General features: G+C 39.5%; 1 protein-coding gene across 1 annotated transcript in view; it reads right to left on the reverse strand.

The window, feature by feature from the left end:
• Positions 1 to 16896, reverse strand: part of arid1ab (AT rich interactive domain 1Ab (SWI-like)) — a 68611-nt gene that overhangs the window by 18533 nt on the left and 33182 nt on the right. The window contains exons 5-7 of the mRNA XM_034301478.2: positions 6492 to 6720; positions 4828 to 4917; positions 1175 to 1342 (exon numbers count right to left, since the gene is read on the reverse strand). Of these exons, the coding sequence (XP_034157369.2) occupies positions 1175 to 1342; positions 4828 to 4917; positions 6492 to 6720 (487 nt within the window). The remainder of the gene's footprint in view (positions 1 to 1174; positions 1343 to 4827; positions 4918 to 6491; positions 6721 to 16896) is intronic.

Consider the following 16896-nt stretch of genomic DNA (forward strand, 5'->3'; position numbering starts at 1 on the left):
TAATACTTGTAAAATAGCCTTTCCCTACATCATCATTTTTGTGAATTAACGGAAGGCTTAACCCAGATTCTGAACAAAGTTGGTCAAATATTGATACGTAGGCTACTAAAATTAATTGTATAGTTTCACAGCAGATTCAGTAGTATCGTCAAATATTAAACTGTTGCCTTATGAATCCACAAGGTATCATATCCTGTGGAAGCCTGAGGTTTACATCGTACTGGGCACCAGCTAGAAGCTTGCTAAAAGGATATAAAAACTGTTTGGAAAGTATTCAGACTCGTTCTATAACTTCGTTGTCTTATATATTTAATTTAAATTTGGCTAAATTTACACGCAATAATCAATAATGACAAAGCAAACCCATTTTAGATGCAAATGAATCAAAAATCAAAAACTGAAATGTCATTTAGTTCAGTATTCAGACCCTTGGCTGAGGCTCTCCAGACTGAGCTCAGGTGCATCCTGCTTGCTTTGATAATCTTGATATGTCTCTAGAACTTGACTGGAGTCTGCCTGGAGCACATTTAATTAATTGGACATGATTTACAAAGGCACACACTGGTGTGTATGAGGTCCCACAATTCACAGTGCATGGCAGACCAAAAACCAAGTCCAAGGAACTCTCTGTAGACCTTCATGACCAAATGGATCTGGATGAGGAAATAAAACCAGTTCTAAAGCACCGAAGCTTTGATTTCTGTTTTTTAATTTAACAAATTTGCAAAAATTTCTATTAAAAAAATAAATAAATAAATAAAATAAATAAATAAATAAATAAAATTGTGTTGTGATTATTCGCTATTCTGTATATGTAGGTTCATAACCAACAAAGTACATTTAATCTATTTTCATTTTAATCTATAACACTATAAAGTGTGCAAAAACTGAAGGGGCCTGAATACTTTCCGAACCCACTGCACGTGTCAATGCTAATCAGAGCCCATGCTTGAGAAGATACAGGATTTAAGAACTCAAATAAGGGGCAAATATATAAGTTATATCAATACAGCCTGCTACATCAACCACAAATTCCGGCCAGGTTCCTCTGAACTCTCAACATGCTTTCAGAAAAGATATGAATGCTTAAACACCAAGCAAGCTGCACATTACTACTTCATTTTTCAATTTTGAACAGCACCAAATTACGCAGAATGCAAAGTCCACGTATTACCTTGAGGAACGTACTGTCCTCCCTGTGGCCCATAATTGCCCATAGAGTTGTTTTGAGGATAATGACCCATCCCAGCATGCACTTGGCCTCCAGACTGCGGGCGTGGAGATAAGGCAGAAGCAGGCTGAGGAGAGCCGTAAGGAGGCATCTGTGTGTTCCGCATGTAGACTACAAAGAAAAATCAAATAATTAAAAGAAACGTCTGCATGGACACTACCATTTAAAAGTTTGGAATCAATAAGAAATTGCCTTGTTTTGGAAAGAAAATCACTTTTTTTCCCAAATAAAATAACAAAATATTGATGAAAAATACAGTCCAGACATTGTTAATGTTGAAAATGACTATTATTGCTGGAAAAAGCAGATCTTTAATGGAATATCTACGCAGGCATTCAAAGGCCCATTTTCAGCGACCATCACTCCTGTGCTCCAGCGGCACATTGTGTTAGCTAATCTCATCATGTTAAAATAATTCATCATTAGAAAACCCTCGTGCAATGATTTTTAACTCAGCTGAAAATCACTGTGCTGTTTAAGGAAGCAGTAAAACTGGCCTTCTTGAGTATTTAGCTTTCTTCAGAAACTTTCTTTCTTTCTTCAGCTTTCTTCAGTATTCTTCAGTCTCTTGATGTTTTAAGAAATTAAGGCTCTTTCAACATGAGAACTTCCGCAGAAACTGATGATATCTTACAAAGGTGTGTGCGACTCCTTTTACAGAACAGCGCAACCCGCCTCTGGAGGATTCTTTCTTGAACGCAAAGTTTGAAGCATTAAGTTATTATTTCAAGCAGAAACCGTTATTTGTAACTCTGTCAATGTCTTGACTATATTTCTATTCATTTTGCAAATTACTTGATGAATAAAGATATGAGTATTCATTGAAAAAGTGAAATTTTCTGAGCGATTCCAAACTACTGAATAGTAGTGTACATTTATACATGCACTGAGGTGACAGTTTATTAACAGCTACAACTTCCTTAAGGCTAAACTCGCTGGCCACTTGATCAAGCTCCTCTGCCACATCGGTCTCCTTGGAGGCAAACAGTTATTTACTGTTGGTTATTAATCTGCTGCTGTGCAGTCTGCTGCCGTCTCTACTCGGTCCATGCCGTAAGCGAGCTGGATATTTTTGGTTGCTGAGCTGTTCTCAACCCAACCGTGGTGCTGACTTGCTGCTGCCGTTTATTTACAGAATATTCTTAAAAGATTTTGTGAAGCTATGGCATTTAATATTCCAGGTACAGGTACAAGAGTAAAAAATAAAAAATGAGATTATTATCTTCTGATGCAGTTTTCCCATTGCTTTTTAATGAGATTTTTTCAGAGATTTATCCCAGTTACAGGAGATTTTTTTAGGTTAGCCCTACAGCCATCAGTGCTTAAGGTCCCAAACATTTAGTCAGTAATGATCCTAGATCAGTCCATTTGGGTAAAGGGAGGAGATGAGCTGTGCACAACAATACACTCAGTTAGTTAATGTAACTGTAAAAAGGGAGTGTACCTAATAAAGTAGCAACGGAATGTATACACACACACACACACACACACACACACACACACACACACACGCGCGCTGAATGTATATACACACACACAGGGGATTAAATTAAATGACATGATAGCACTACGATACACAAAATTCAAATTCAACACAACACAATAGGGTGGCGTTTCCATACATTTCTGGTACAGTAAAAATTAGCACTGTGTGAATATGTGCCTTAGGTTTCCATTTTCAGTTGATAAAATAAGAATAGTGGGGAAAGGCATAATAATGAAGAGTAGACTAGTCAGAATAATAAACGTAAACAACTGCAAGATAATAAGGAACTGATGTATGGCGGTCTCTATCTGTACAAACAAGCGACTTTAATTATGCTTTACATTTTTACATTCACAAAACTGTCCTCCAACTGTACATATACTTCTTATTTCTTATATTTTAAAATTCATTTCTGGTTTTTAACTTTAGTTGTTTAGATGCACAGGGGAAAGAGGAGAAGGCCAGGTTTCCATTTCACTGCAAGTTATATACATAACCGTGTATGTGACAAATACAGCCTCGAATCAGCTAACTAGCTGTTTTTTGATTCACGTGTCTGTGCCACCCGACGCATCAATGCCGGAGCATGTAGTAATAATTGTATTTTTAGCAGCGTTGACATCTTTTAAAGCTAAAACAACAATTTCACAAGTTTCTAATAGCGTAGCTATAGGCTAGTTTATATCCAGGCTAACTCTCCTTGGCGTTCAGAAACCTAGCACTTGGATAATCATCTCCTAACGTCTAATCACGTTACAGGATTACAGTGTTACACTCGTCACGGTGTTAAGCCCCGGAGTCACATGTGTCCAGTGTGCAGGCTGGCTGGTGTTAGCATTTTAGCATTTAGCTTTTGCCCACTCGGCCATTCAAGTGCTTGAAAGCGAAGTTATAGCACTAGAAAAGGGCAGATTTATGAGGATGGTCAAGAGTGCCTTCACTGCCATGTTTTTCTTTATGACAAGCTCTGAGCGATTTTACAGCTGAAACGATTGCTGTTCGCAGTGTTAGCATAGCATCATTAGCACAGCTACAAAGGAGTTATCCAACATTATATTTCAATTTCTCAACGGTAAATGTTTCCAGAGTACAGCGTAAATGAGAAACAGTGAAATAAGTGGGAAAAAAGGTGAGATTGCACATGGAATAAATAGTGCAAATAGAGTAATAAGATTTAAAAGAATAAAAACAAGTGTAGTACAAGTAATGATACAACTGTACGAGTGTGATTGTAAACACTGAATAGTGCAAAAAAGATGCAAAAGTAGTAGTTTAAGGTGGAGTAGAGCAAAATGTATTGCACTGAAGTAAAGATGATGTGCAGCTGCATTAGGGGTTCAGTGGGGTGAGTCTGTTAACGGCTGCTGCTGAGAATCATCATGGCCTGAGGGAAGAAGTTGCTCTTTAGCCGGGAGGTGTGTGCTGGGATGCTACGGAGGCGTTTGCTGGAGGGGAGGAAAGGGCATGAGCTGGGTGAGAGAAGTGCATGATTATAGACAGCGCTCTGGCCATAGAGCTGGATTAGTAAAGCTTCTGGAGTTGTGAGAGATCTGCGCAAATGATTTCTGATGCAGTTCCCACTGTCCTCTGAAGGACACCAGAAGACAGCGTTCACCACACGGGGATTCACGCAGTCAGGACACACACCGGAAGAACGCTGGTTCATCCAAAGCACTTCCTTACCGCGCTCTCCAAGTGACGAAAACGTGTCTACTGGGTTCGTTATGTAAAACCGGCCGGTCAAACAGTTCAACACTTACAGGCTTCTGCCAGTTTTTTCTTTCTGAACAGACTGAGATGTAGGGAGAGTGAAGGGGATTTGGGGAGCTCTTGAAAAAAATCAGCGTACTTAGGAAAGCGTGTGTTTTTTTTTTTTTTTTTTTTTTTTTTTAGAGAAAACTAAGGAATGCAGCCTGATTAAGCGTACGTTCCTAACACCTCATATAATATAAGCAGTATTTTATGACTAATAGCTGACTTTATTCTGCAGTCTGCTGAATATATTGCTCGATGCACAGACTTATCAAATCGAGAGCCACGCACTGTTACTAGACAGTAAATAGTAAATAGCATTGTATCGGTGTCGTAGAGAAGTTTTCGGAAGCCTCACCTCTATCCTGGCCCACAGCAGACTGGTTTATGGAAGAATGCAAGATTCCATCTGACTGAACACTGGAAGGTCTGGGAGGCATCTGACTTCCTGAGAAAGACAGAAACAGAATTTCTAAATAATACTGCAATAATCTGTGACTTTTTAGCTGAAACTGCAGCATAAACAGAACGGAGTTATTCTATTCAGCAAAACAGTGCTCAGTGCTGTGGTGTGTTCTTATACACTACCAATCAAACGTTTAAACACACTAAATCGAGTATATATTTTTCCATTTTCATTCAATTTTATTTATATATATTGCTTAACAATGAACACTGTCACAAAGCAGCTTTACAGAAAAGCCCTATTTTTTTTTTTTTTTTTTACTGTGCACCCCACAACCATTCCTGTTATTTATTTCTAATGTATTTATTTTATTATGCTTAATTTATGGATATAGATTTAGAATCATCAAAGGCGGTTGTGTAAATTTAAATAGTGAAATTAATATTCATGTATAAATTTTATTTCTGAACCAAAACATATCTTGATAATCATGATAAGAGCAAGTAGGTTTTTTTTCCACAAAATTAAAGTTTCCCCCAAACCAGTAGTTTTCATTTAGAACCAAGTAGAAGCAGAAAAGTGCTGAAGTATAAGAAAAGCCTCCTGAGTGAAGCTCCATCATGATACCAAGAAAGTGCAAAGCTTCATCAGGAATACTGTAAAGAATTTTAACAAGCATAGGCAGATTGAAATTTCAGCTCAGTGCGCCAGAGGATTTGACTCTTTCATCACAAACAGCTCCTTGCCAGTGTTTTTTTTTTTTTTTTTTTTAAACCTAGCTATCCCACAGACTATTCAATTAAATCTTAGTTGATTAAAAAAAATAATAATAAATCAGACTTTGCTCTGTGTTGCCTTGTCACAGTCATTTATCATGGCCAGGGTCATGGTGAATCCAGAGTTATTTTAGAAAAGGTAAAGCCAGCAAGGCGCCGCTGCACTGATAAACAGTCAACATTTTATCATTAATATTATTTGTGATATAGATGTTGTCTGTCCAAACTTTACCAACAAACCAACATAAACACAGAAAACAGTAAAGCGTGTGTTACCACAGCAACATCAACTAGTCCAAGTCCAACCTGAACGTTTACACCAGGGAAACCAGCAGATATTTGAAATGGTTGATGTTATAGTTGTCAAAGTGTGACATTCAATTCCATGGGGCCCGAAAGTTTTGAGAGTGTAAATGAGACTCCTTCTCCTGACGTTTCCTTACTTCACTGCTCCTACAACAACTAACGATGCAAACTAACACTAACACCATTCCGTCAGCATCCTGGAAGAGACTGCTTTATTCAGTTTCATCACAGGATTGAGCTGATCGTCCCCTAAGAGGACGAAACCAGGCCAGCAAAGTGTCTCGCACAGAATTACAGAACCACTCGTTTTTTAATACGTCACCTGTCTATATGTGCACTTTATGTGCTCCCACTCACTACAGGAACCCATATGTGCATACAGTCCCAGGATTTTATACATAGAAACAGGTAATAATGCTGCACTTGTGTTTAATAACTAGATACTTGAATCATATTCTGCCTCGTTTAGAACAAACACATGTATTTGAAATTCTTTCATTTCTCTCTATAATTTGAGAGTAGTCAGGTGCCCACCAGCAGGTGAAAGGGGTCCAGTGCGAGAAGGCGTGGCACTGGCGGGCGAGCCCACGGGCGATGGCGAAGGCCCACGGATGCCCGGCATGTGAGGCGAGGTGTGTGGGGAGAAAGGCGACTGAGCTGGGTTGCTCTGCTCGCCCTGACTGCTGGAGACACCAGATGTGCTGACCCCCGGACTCAGCGCTCCCTCCGTGCCTGTGGGCAGGTCATCGATAGAGCCCAGGTCCTGAAACAGAGAGGGACAGCAGGAAAGCAGAATGTGACTATTAGGATGAATCCAAATTATAAAGTTAATTCATGTCTGTATAACTGTTCTCAGAGAATATATTAACCAGCAGAATGTGAATATATACAAAGCAGAAAATAAGCTAGTCTGACAGGACTTATTGTTCAGCTATGGTCTTGCTTATTCATTAAGAAAAACTGAGTTTAAAATCAAGATTGTGCAAAGTCAGAAGATTTTAAAGAGCTGAGTGTGTGAAGGAATGGGAACACCTGTGTTTACACACTAAAGTGTCTTCACAAGTTTATGAGAATATCCATCAGTAGGGATAAGGAAGAGGAAAAAAGGAGATTCAAACACACACCCACACATACTGGTCACCGGCCAAGTATTTCCATAGAAATCTCACACTTCCTTCAGACTGGCAGCGGCCCAGAAGTCTGTGGTTTTGCACTTGAAATGGTTCCCACTACTATTTTTGAGAAACCCTGACCTGACTGATAAACCCCAGGAGGAGAGACAGGAGGAGGGCGCTAATTCAGACTAGGCTAGTTTTACAGAGGAAACTCGACCACAACTTAATAACCACCCATTCCCATGTATTCCCACCTGCATTAGTTCACCTCTGTCTCACCCAGTGTCAACTCCTTACCCGCTTACAGAATGTGACTGAGCGAGCAAAAACAACCGTGCAAAGGAAACAGCAGTTTAGTGACCAGTAACACATCAACAACTCCTCTTAAATGTGTTCATGTACCAGCATTTATCTACAAATCGCATTAACAGACCGCAGTTCATTAACTAAAAAAAAAAAAAAATACTGTGCAAGAGTTTTGAGCTCCCTGATATTAACTGACTCCGCCTACAAGCCCTGCCCTATCAGTTCTGAAGGGGGGAATGAAAAACCGTGGCACCACACGTGGCCTGAGGAATCAATCGGACACTGGTTTGGATTTGTTGCTTTACCATGTCATACCTAATTTGCACAAAGTTTGTTGCTTACTGCTATCACCGAAATCACGGCTCCGTGTCGTGCGCATACATAGAAACGGATAGTCACCTGACGCATGGTCGCTCGCTAGTGTGAACTCACCTTGATACTATCATCAGCACATTTTGACAGTTATGACCCTCGGGTTATTGCGCTATTTTGGCCCTAAGTGGACTAACAAAGACTAGCTCTTTTTTCAAATCTTTTTAATTACGGTCCACAAGACGGTTTTAAAACACAGATTCTAACGTCATTCAGTGGGCCGGATTAGAACCTTCATCGGGCCGGGCCCAGCCCCGTGCCATATGTTTGACACCCCTGATGTACACATACTCGTCCCCCGCCCCGCTGTGCTGCGGCTTTTCATTTCAGCAGCGGTAGCAGGTCAAACTGCTGACTGCACAAGATGAGGCTGGCAAACTCTCCTGCCCTGCACATTCCATTCAGCAATACTGAGCACTCATCAGAGCCAGCGAACCCCCTGTCAAAGCACTTACAGACACATCGACTTTACACAGACATCATACGAACCAGACCAGGAATGCGCACACACCTTTTTTTTAAAAAAAAAAAACCCAGGTGTAATAACTGACAGAGCTGAAACAATTACTTCTAATCAAATCATAACCAGTTTAAATTACAATTAAAAAATCCTAGAATTAGAACATTTTGAACATGAAAACTTCAGAATTTTAAGGTTCAAATGGATCATGTCATCTCTTTTTCTCTATCTCTCTCTCTATTTAAGCTGTAATCAGTCAGTAACCTACACACAGACTAAATCATCTCATTAACCTGTGACATTTCTACACTAGTGTTTCACGTATTTTACTACTCTGACCGTAACATTTACTAGAGGGAACATTTTTACCAGCAAAAAAATGGTGGATCTGATATCAGAGAAACCACGCTGGATATCTGATGCTGGATCAAACGCGAAGACTGGAACTGGAAATGTTTATATAGAGACTTGACTTTTTATATTGATTTCATTATATTTATACATTTCATATTTAGAATCCATTTGCAATGGAAGTGATTTGTGTGTGAAAAAGCTGAACTCTGAACTGAAAGATTTTTTTTTTTCTCTGAAGTTTAGCAGTTCTTTTTTTCGGATGGGTTTCGGTATACTCAAAGCTTCGGAAGAAATATTTCTCAAAATTTCCTTATGTCTGCAAATATAACTGCTTTACTGGGAAACTTACTAGAAATCTCACAAAAAGCAAATGATTAGAGCCGTCTGGAGCCTTATAATGTGTTCAAAACAGGATCACTTTTATTAATGCTGTTTTCCTCTAGAACAATAAAGTGATGTTATGAGCGGGAAATTACTGAAGAACTGAATATTATACAGAGACCTGAATATTAAATACACGGTAACAATACCACAGTAGTGGAACACGGTTAATTCTGGTCATTGCTGCCAATGCAAAATAATGAGGTGAAAGAGAAAGGTATCTACAGTGCCGTGTGTGTGTGTGTGTGTGTGTTTATGAAGCAGGTTCAGCATGCAGTCACAGACTCTGAATGACCTCAGCTCACTGACTCTGGTTGCTGATCCCCTTCTGTGGTCTGTTTCCTGTTCTCAGATATCCACACTCACATCTGGTCTATTTAAACGTTAACATGTTCACAGTTCCCCAACATTAGCAAGAATGCTACTTGGCTAACGCCTGACAGTGGTGCCAGTGGGATCTAGGCCTTGCTTCATCTCCACCCACAGTAATTAGGAAGTAATGAAAGTAAAACTACATACAGTTCATTTTGCATTTATTATTTAAAACACATGCTCTACATGGTCACCCTTATGCATTTTCTCAGCCCCTGTACCGTGTTTTTGTGGATTTTGCTCAACGTATTCCCACTGGATCCTGACATGAATTGGTTTGGACACTCTGTATTATAAGTATTATTTATTATATTAATATATATAAATAGACTATACAGCTTACATACAGCAGTAGAGTTATAAATTTTGCAAAATAGCTCTGTGACTCAAATTGTATATAAGATTATAAAACATGAAATCAGGTAATATGACGTCAACGCGTTGAGTGCGCTACAGCAGGACAAACTGTTCCTGAGAATGTTCCTCCACCCGATGGGGGACAGGCACAAGGCTTGGCCAACAGAAGTCATCAAGCTTAGCTCAGAACTAACCAGACACAGAGCAGGTTTGTCCAAAAGTATACGTTGCCATAGTAACTGAGCAGGGCTTAAGATTAGCTTCTTTTGTGGAACTAAAATTGGTGGAAATTAGCCGGGTTTGTTAAAGTAAGCCTGGCTTATTGAGTTAGCTTGCTTTGTGCTGCTGTTTTCAGGGCCGTCATCCCCGAAACCTGAGCGAGCAATGTCCCGCTGTGACGTCAGAGTGGGAGAAAACCACACAGTTCTCCCAGGAACAACAAAAATACAGCAAATAATAAATGAGCACATCACATACAGAGGTGAAGCTAGAAGCTCCGCACCCATAGCAGAACGCAGCCATGAGGGGGCGCTGCCATGCCACAGAGCGAGTGTGCATGTGGAGGAGAGGGAGACGGAGACGGAGGTGGTGAAAGAGGGAGAGGCCCCTGTCTCAAACAGCAGCCATTACTGCAATTCACCATAGCTTCGGTACTACAGCTGTACAAACTGCACACCGAGCGCGCGCACACACACACGCGCACACACACACACACACACACACACACAGCATGGCTGCACACACTCCTGTGACTGAACACAGTCGAGTTAATAATAAGCCTGTTATTACGTCAGGTAGGGAAGTGGATGTTAATTAGATTCGAGCGTCACTACAAGCCTGTGACTGCGTGCAGTTTCAGAAAATAATGAAGGAAGGATTACATCTGCATTAAAAAAAGAGAAGATGAAAATAAACTGTAAACTGAGAAGCTGACAAAAGTATTTGAATATGAATTTTGCATATTTGAATTATATACATCCCATTAAATACATTTCTTTTGTTTTTCTGTGCTATGTTCAATAAAAGGACATTTGTGTGAATGTTTTCTTTGGGTTTTAGGTAAGTTCTGTCTTTAGCAGGTTTCAGATTGTTTACTGCAGTGATGTTAAACACACAATGCTTAGTATAACGCCAGTGTAACCAACACGTTACGCTAACATGAGTGCGCTAGCAAAAGGATCGATTAAACAAAATTAGCTGCTTAGTACGAAACTGGCCATTTCAGTTTAACATAAAAACTGCCCCATTATGGTTCATACGCTCTGTTACGACTCCACGTGTCTTCATGTCGCTTCACGGACGTGAGCGTGACAGATGACCGAGATCGGCTAAACGCAGAGTCTGATCACACTGAAAGCGTTTGCTTTTCCCTGGCAATCTCGGATGCTGCACTTCGGCTTAACTACATAATTTGTATTTTTGAGAATTCTACTTAGTGTTCTGATTTTTGAAAATCTCAAAACTGTAACCTGTAATTTTGAATCATATGTTTAAATGTAAAAATGTAAATTCATTCAATACACCACCAAAATGATGTAATGTGATGTGTATATAATCCTAGCATTAAAATTCAGCTTCCAAGCTCCATAAGAACTTAGCTTCTTACTTCATCCCACAGCCTGTGGGTTGCATACATACATACAAAGGGGTAAAAAATTATTGACACCCTTCATTTAATATAGGGATTTTTTTTCTTAAGTGGTCCTGTTTTTCTTAAAATGATTTCAAAATTATCGGAGACCCACAACGAATACTTCTACACCCTACGCCTCTTCTACAAGACAGCACGAAGCCGCCCACTGTAACGTCTAATACGGTTTGAAACGTTACACACTCCACGGGTTTTCAACCGGAGTTCCAGAGACAGTAAGAGATGAATTCCTGCAGAGGTTCTTGTGTCAGAAACTTCTTGTGTCAGATTTACAAATTCAGCGAAGCCTCGTCTATTACATTAAATATTAATTACCTATTTGGTGTCACTGATGATATAAAAGCGTTATTTGACAGATATAAGCTGAGTTTTGGTTGATTTGCTCGTGTTTCCATGTCAGCATCGATAGAGTCATCATTACACCTAGTGGTCAAAAATTGGAACTGCAACAAATGCTAGCAGACATCCACAGGGGCAGGATTTTTCCTGCTCCACGCTCGCGCTGTGATCATTTTCTGGGGAGGAAGAGAGCAGATAGGACAGAAAAGGACAGGATTGCCAGATTGGGCTAGTTAATAAAAAAACAAAACTGCAGCCACCAAGATCTTGTAATTATCGAGTAAACTGAATGAAACATAATACATTTCAAAGTGTAAGTGCTGACAGTGTGTCTATGATGTACAGAACCATTTCTATTCTAAGATATATTGCAAAGATTGGGAGAGGAAAAGTGGGATTATGAAATGGGTAATGTCCGTACATCAGAAATACCTGTTAAATACTTTTTTTTTCTTTTTTACACAGAAATGCTGAGAAAGTAGAAGAAATATCTCCATTTTCTAATCCTCAAATTTTCAGGCTAGTTTCAGGTATTTCGTGTGGTTTTTGAGATGTGGTTGGGCTGGAAATTTTGCTGAAATCTGTCAACCCTGGTTAATGATATGACCTCTAACACACTTGAAGATACGTCTAAAACGTCTGAAAACGTTTAAAACGGGCTGCTAGACTACACTGGATAACTGGAGGTCACTGTGTGACTCTCAACCGCCTTTTACAGCGTTACTCTAAAAACTCACTAGATCGTCAGGCTTGATGGTGTTCAACTTCAGTTTGTTTAAAGCTGCACTGTTATTAATGTCAGCCGGCAACTTCACAATCTATGGTTACGAGCTGCTGCTGAATTAAATTCTTTTAAAGGACGTCATATTTTTTTTATTTGAAATATTCTTCAGTAATACTAATAACTGATCACGTTTGAGAAAATTCACTTGAGAATATTTTGCATTAGAGCAAAAATAGTTTTCAAATCGAGTGGAGAATTTGAATTATTGTAGTAATGTAATGTTTATTACAATTATCTTTGCCCAATCTCTTGGAGGGTGCCAATAATTCTTGAGTGGACTAACTAAGAGATGTGCTTTCAATCTCCTGGGCTATGGTGATAGTATAATGAATAAAACAAAAACAAACTGGCTTTGTATCTAGGGGAGGTTTGCTCCACGTGTGTGTGTGTGTGTGTGTGTGTGTGTGTGTGTGTGTGTGTCTCCTTTTGTTTTGGTGACAATAGTACAGGGAAGTGCACCATACAGCACAGATGCCTGGCTCAAGCAGCCAGCTGGTCCAGAAAGGAGAACAGAAGATACAGGATTAACCAGGAGGATATGACTGGAAGCTAAAATGGCACTTTACTCTCTGAGTGAAATAAACACGAGACAGTGAGTTACATTTAAAATCAGCACATATGAAAGTATATGACAATACTTTCAGTGAAAATAAAAAAGTCTCAATGGCGGCCCACACTTCCAAACACTGTGACGTGTTCCAATCCTTTAATCGTGAGTGCAATCCTTACCACGTGACGTTAAACAAAAAAAACCTCACAAAAACCACACAAGCAGTGTACAGGGCTGAATCTCAAATGCCCTTCTACACCACTCCGAAGTGCACTACATAGGGTGTTCAGCTCCATTACATTATGTACACTAAACTACTACTGAAGATTCTGCCTCTGAGGAGAAATTACTTCAGCCAGTGACGTCAATGAGAATAATTCCGTGTTCGATCAGCTGATGCCCTGCACTAGTCTCTTCTCCACTCGAACATCCCAGTTCCACTCACACGGTACCAACAAGGGTTACTCATTTCCACACACATACTTCAGTACACCATGGTTCCCGTGGAGATGGAAATAGCAGGTGGAGGATTATGGGTTATTAATCAAAACGAGTCACATGGTCCAGCGGAAACACACCAACACACACCACTGAACTGCCAAGACGAGGATGCAGTTTACTTCTGTTCAAGCTGAAAACTATCAAATCAAATAATCTCATGCTCCACCAGTTCACCTTCCTCGATTTATAAATGTGTTTGCAATTTACTAAATATTTCTCATTTTAAATAAATACCGTGAAGATTCAGAATATATGGGAGAAACCTGAAAAATGGACTGGAAAAAGAGAGACAAGTCTGCAGTTACGGCACAGCCTTGGTGTGGCGCAGTCAGATCAGAGAGAGAGAGAGAGAGAGAGAGAGGAGGGGCAGAGAAGACAGAGTGGGTGTGAGCAAAAGAGAAAGGGACAAACAGAAAAAAACAGAAATTCTTTTTCAGTTCCTCTAATTAATATGATACACAGAAAAAAGAAAAGAGCAAGTGCAGGCAAAAGGTAAACCAAAACAACACATCAGTTGGTGAAAGCAAGTGAGTGAGAGAGAGTGAGAGAGAGAGTGTGAGAGAGAGAGAGAGAGAGAGAGAGAGAGAGAAATGAGCCCCTGAATCTGAATAAAGCAGGCACATGGACAGGAAGCACAGGCCCCAGAATAGCAACAGGAAACACGCCCCAGACTCTGAATACAGCAATAACATCAGGCTCAAAACACAAGGCAGAGAACAGCAGTGAGCTGCTACACAGGCAAAGCCACTTTACACAAAGATATCAAGAGAAAAGAGAGAAAATAGTGAAAGAAGACAAAGAGCAAATAAGAAAAGGAAGATGGTAGAAGCCTGGCATTGCTGGTGCGTTTGGTATTAAATGATGTCATGACGTAGCTGGTCCTTCCACGTGTGTAATAATGATTCAGATCAAACCTGGCCTGGCTTCTCTCACTTCCTCAGGCCTTCCGTCCACTTTCTCCCACCATCAACCTCTCTCTACCTTTAATTCAATTCAGTTCCACTTTTATTTGTACAGCATTTTCAACAGACAGACACGAAGCAGCGTTACAGAAACCCGAATGTAGATTCAGATTCATAATGAACAACCCAGGAGACAGCGGCGAGGAAAAACGACATGAGGGAGAAACCTTCAGAGGAACCAGACTCAAGATTCAACACCGTTTCAACACAACACACTCAATTCAGTTCAGTTCATGTTTGTATTATAACTGACGAATTGAAGAAAGTGTGCTGGAATCAGTGGTGAGAAGAGCAGGACTGAGAAACCAGGAATTATACCACAATGTGCTGTTTAACACAAATTCTGTCTAAACCACAGAGAGAAATTCAACACATTTTCTCATTCAGTTCCCTTTTCTCCAGCTCGTTTCCCGCCCAGCATCGCTGCTTGTTTTTTTCCACCACTCACACGTGTGACTGAAGTGTAAACTCCATAGAAACACACTGAAATGACAAAAAAATTCACACACGGCTCTTTTTTAAACACATAAATAAATAAAACCACATGTTTTAAGGTGATGTTTAGGGTTTTGTAATTACAGCTGGCTGGACAAATGATCAGAAGCTCTTCCGCTTCTGTGGCTCTTTACATCCAGTCCGTTGTATCAGCGTCCGTTTCACGACAGGGCGGCAAAATAATTAACTCTGCAGATTATTTTCTCATTGTGTTCATGTATTTTATTAAATCATCCTGTATAACAATGTGAGTTACAAACAGAAGGACTTTATAAACAGCACTAGTGAAGTACTGAGCAACAGGTGAGTGTAAGTAGTTAATAAAAGGCTGAGAGGGTGGTGCAGCTCCAGTGGCTCTCCATCTCGACTTATTCTGTTCATTAACGTTAAACAATTAATCTCAAACAAAAAAAATATATAAATTCAGCTCTTCATAAATGAATGCTAGATTAGCTGAAAGTGACTGAAGTCAAAGTGCGCTGTTGCTCTTCCTGATGTCCGCAGCTCACACACACGTGCAGCCGAGACGTGTTCAGTGCGAAGGCTTGACATGACGCTTACGTTACACATCCTGGTATGACCCAGGGGTTAGAAAGAGTGACAGCACTGGTTTCACGTCAATCTGCCACGTTATTCACACTGAGCAAAACTGTAGGGAGCCGTTTTAGCAAGAGCTGCTCAGTGAAGTTAACCATGTGCTTTACTGTATACCTTTACTGATGTCTCGGTTTTTCTGTGCTCATAAAAACACGCATATCCCTTTTAAAATAAGTTGTGCAGTGAACATTCATTTCTGGTCCAATTCATTAACTTAAGCCATAAAAAATTCCTTTTTAATCATTTAAGCCCCTCCCACTCAGATGTAAAACAATTAAGATAATATGCAAAACTATTCCTAGAATTTTTGGCCTATTTTCAGAAAGTTGGCATTAAAATACTCAGTGGACAACGTGCTTCCATGTGGGCCAGCAACATAAAAGTCCAACGTCAAGCAAATTTCACTGCTATTTTTTCTGTAATAAACAATATGTGCATATTATGATATCATATTATACCACAAGATGGCAACATGAATGAAAAATGGCTTTTGCAGTCTTATTTATATGACATTAACGGACTACAGTTTTAATAACACTACTGAGCTATGTGAAAAAAGCCAGAAAGGCTAATGTTGTCAGGGTCCAATTGGAAGATAAAATATATATATATATATATATATATATATATATATATATATATATATATATATATATATATATATATATATATATATATACACATATTTATTATTTTTTTTTAAAGTATCCTATTTTTTAAAAAGTACTCTTTTCTCAATTCATACAAATGTTTAAACACCTGTTGAAAATATCATGCTAATGTGTCATGCCAGTTCTTATGTATATGACTTCAGGAAGTCCAGCAACATAAACAGTTTTCGAGTAAAACGGATGTGTGTTACATTTTAACACATACAACATGCAATATTATATTATACCACAAGATGGCAGCATCAGTCCATAAATCGGCATAAATAAGCATTTCTGATGTCCTTATTTCTATTCTAAAGTGTGACTTCTTGTGTGTTTATGGTGCTGTATGTAAGGAATAACGCAGACAGATCACGCAGCTCTGTTAACGCCAGGAGGTGTAACGCTAACCTCAGCCCACCCCCAACTCCCGAAGTAGATTATTTTAGTATAACCACATGGCCTAGAGTGTGTTATTCCGCTTATACCACAGCATTTTGATGACAATTAGATGTTTACCACAGTAACAAACAACACGTCGCAAATTTTAAGTTTACAGTTGGATTTAATGTTGTGGAACATCCGAGAGACAAGTTAGTTCCTCGTTTACGTAACAGCGATAAACTGTTGCTCCCTCACCAGCCTCTCACACACACTCCCTCACACACACTCAAAAACACAGTCCGTCATTTT

The sequence above is a fragment of the Pangasianodon hypophthalmus genome, chromosome 29 (assembly GCF_027358585.1).
Source record: "Pangasianodon hypophthalmus isolate fPanHyp1 chromosome 29, fPanHyp1.pri, whole genome shotgun sequence".
NCBI classification, from domain to species: Eukaryota; Metazoa; Chordata; class Actinopteri; order Siluriformes; family Pangasiidae; genus Pangasianodon; species Pangasianodon hypophthalmus.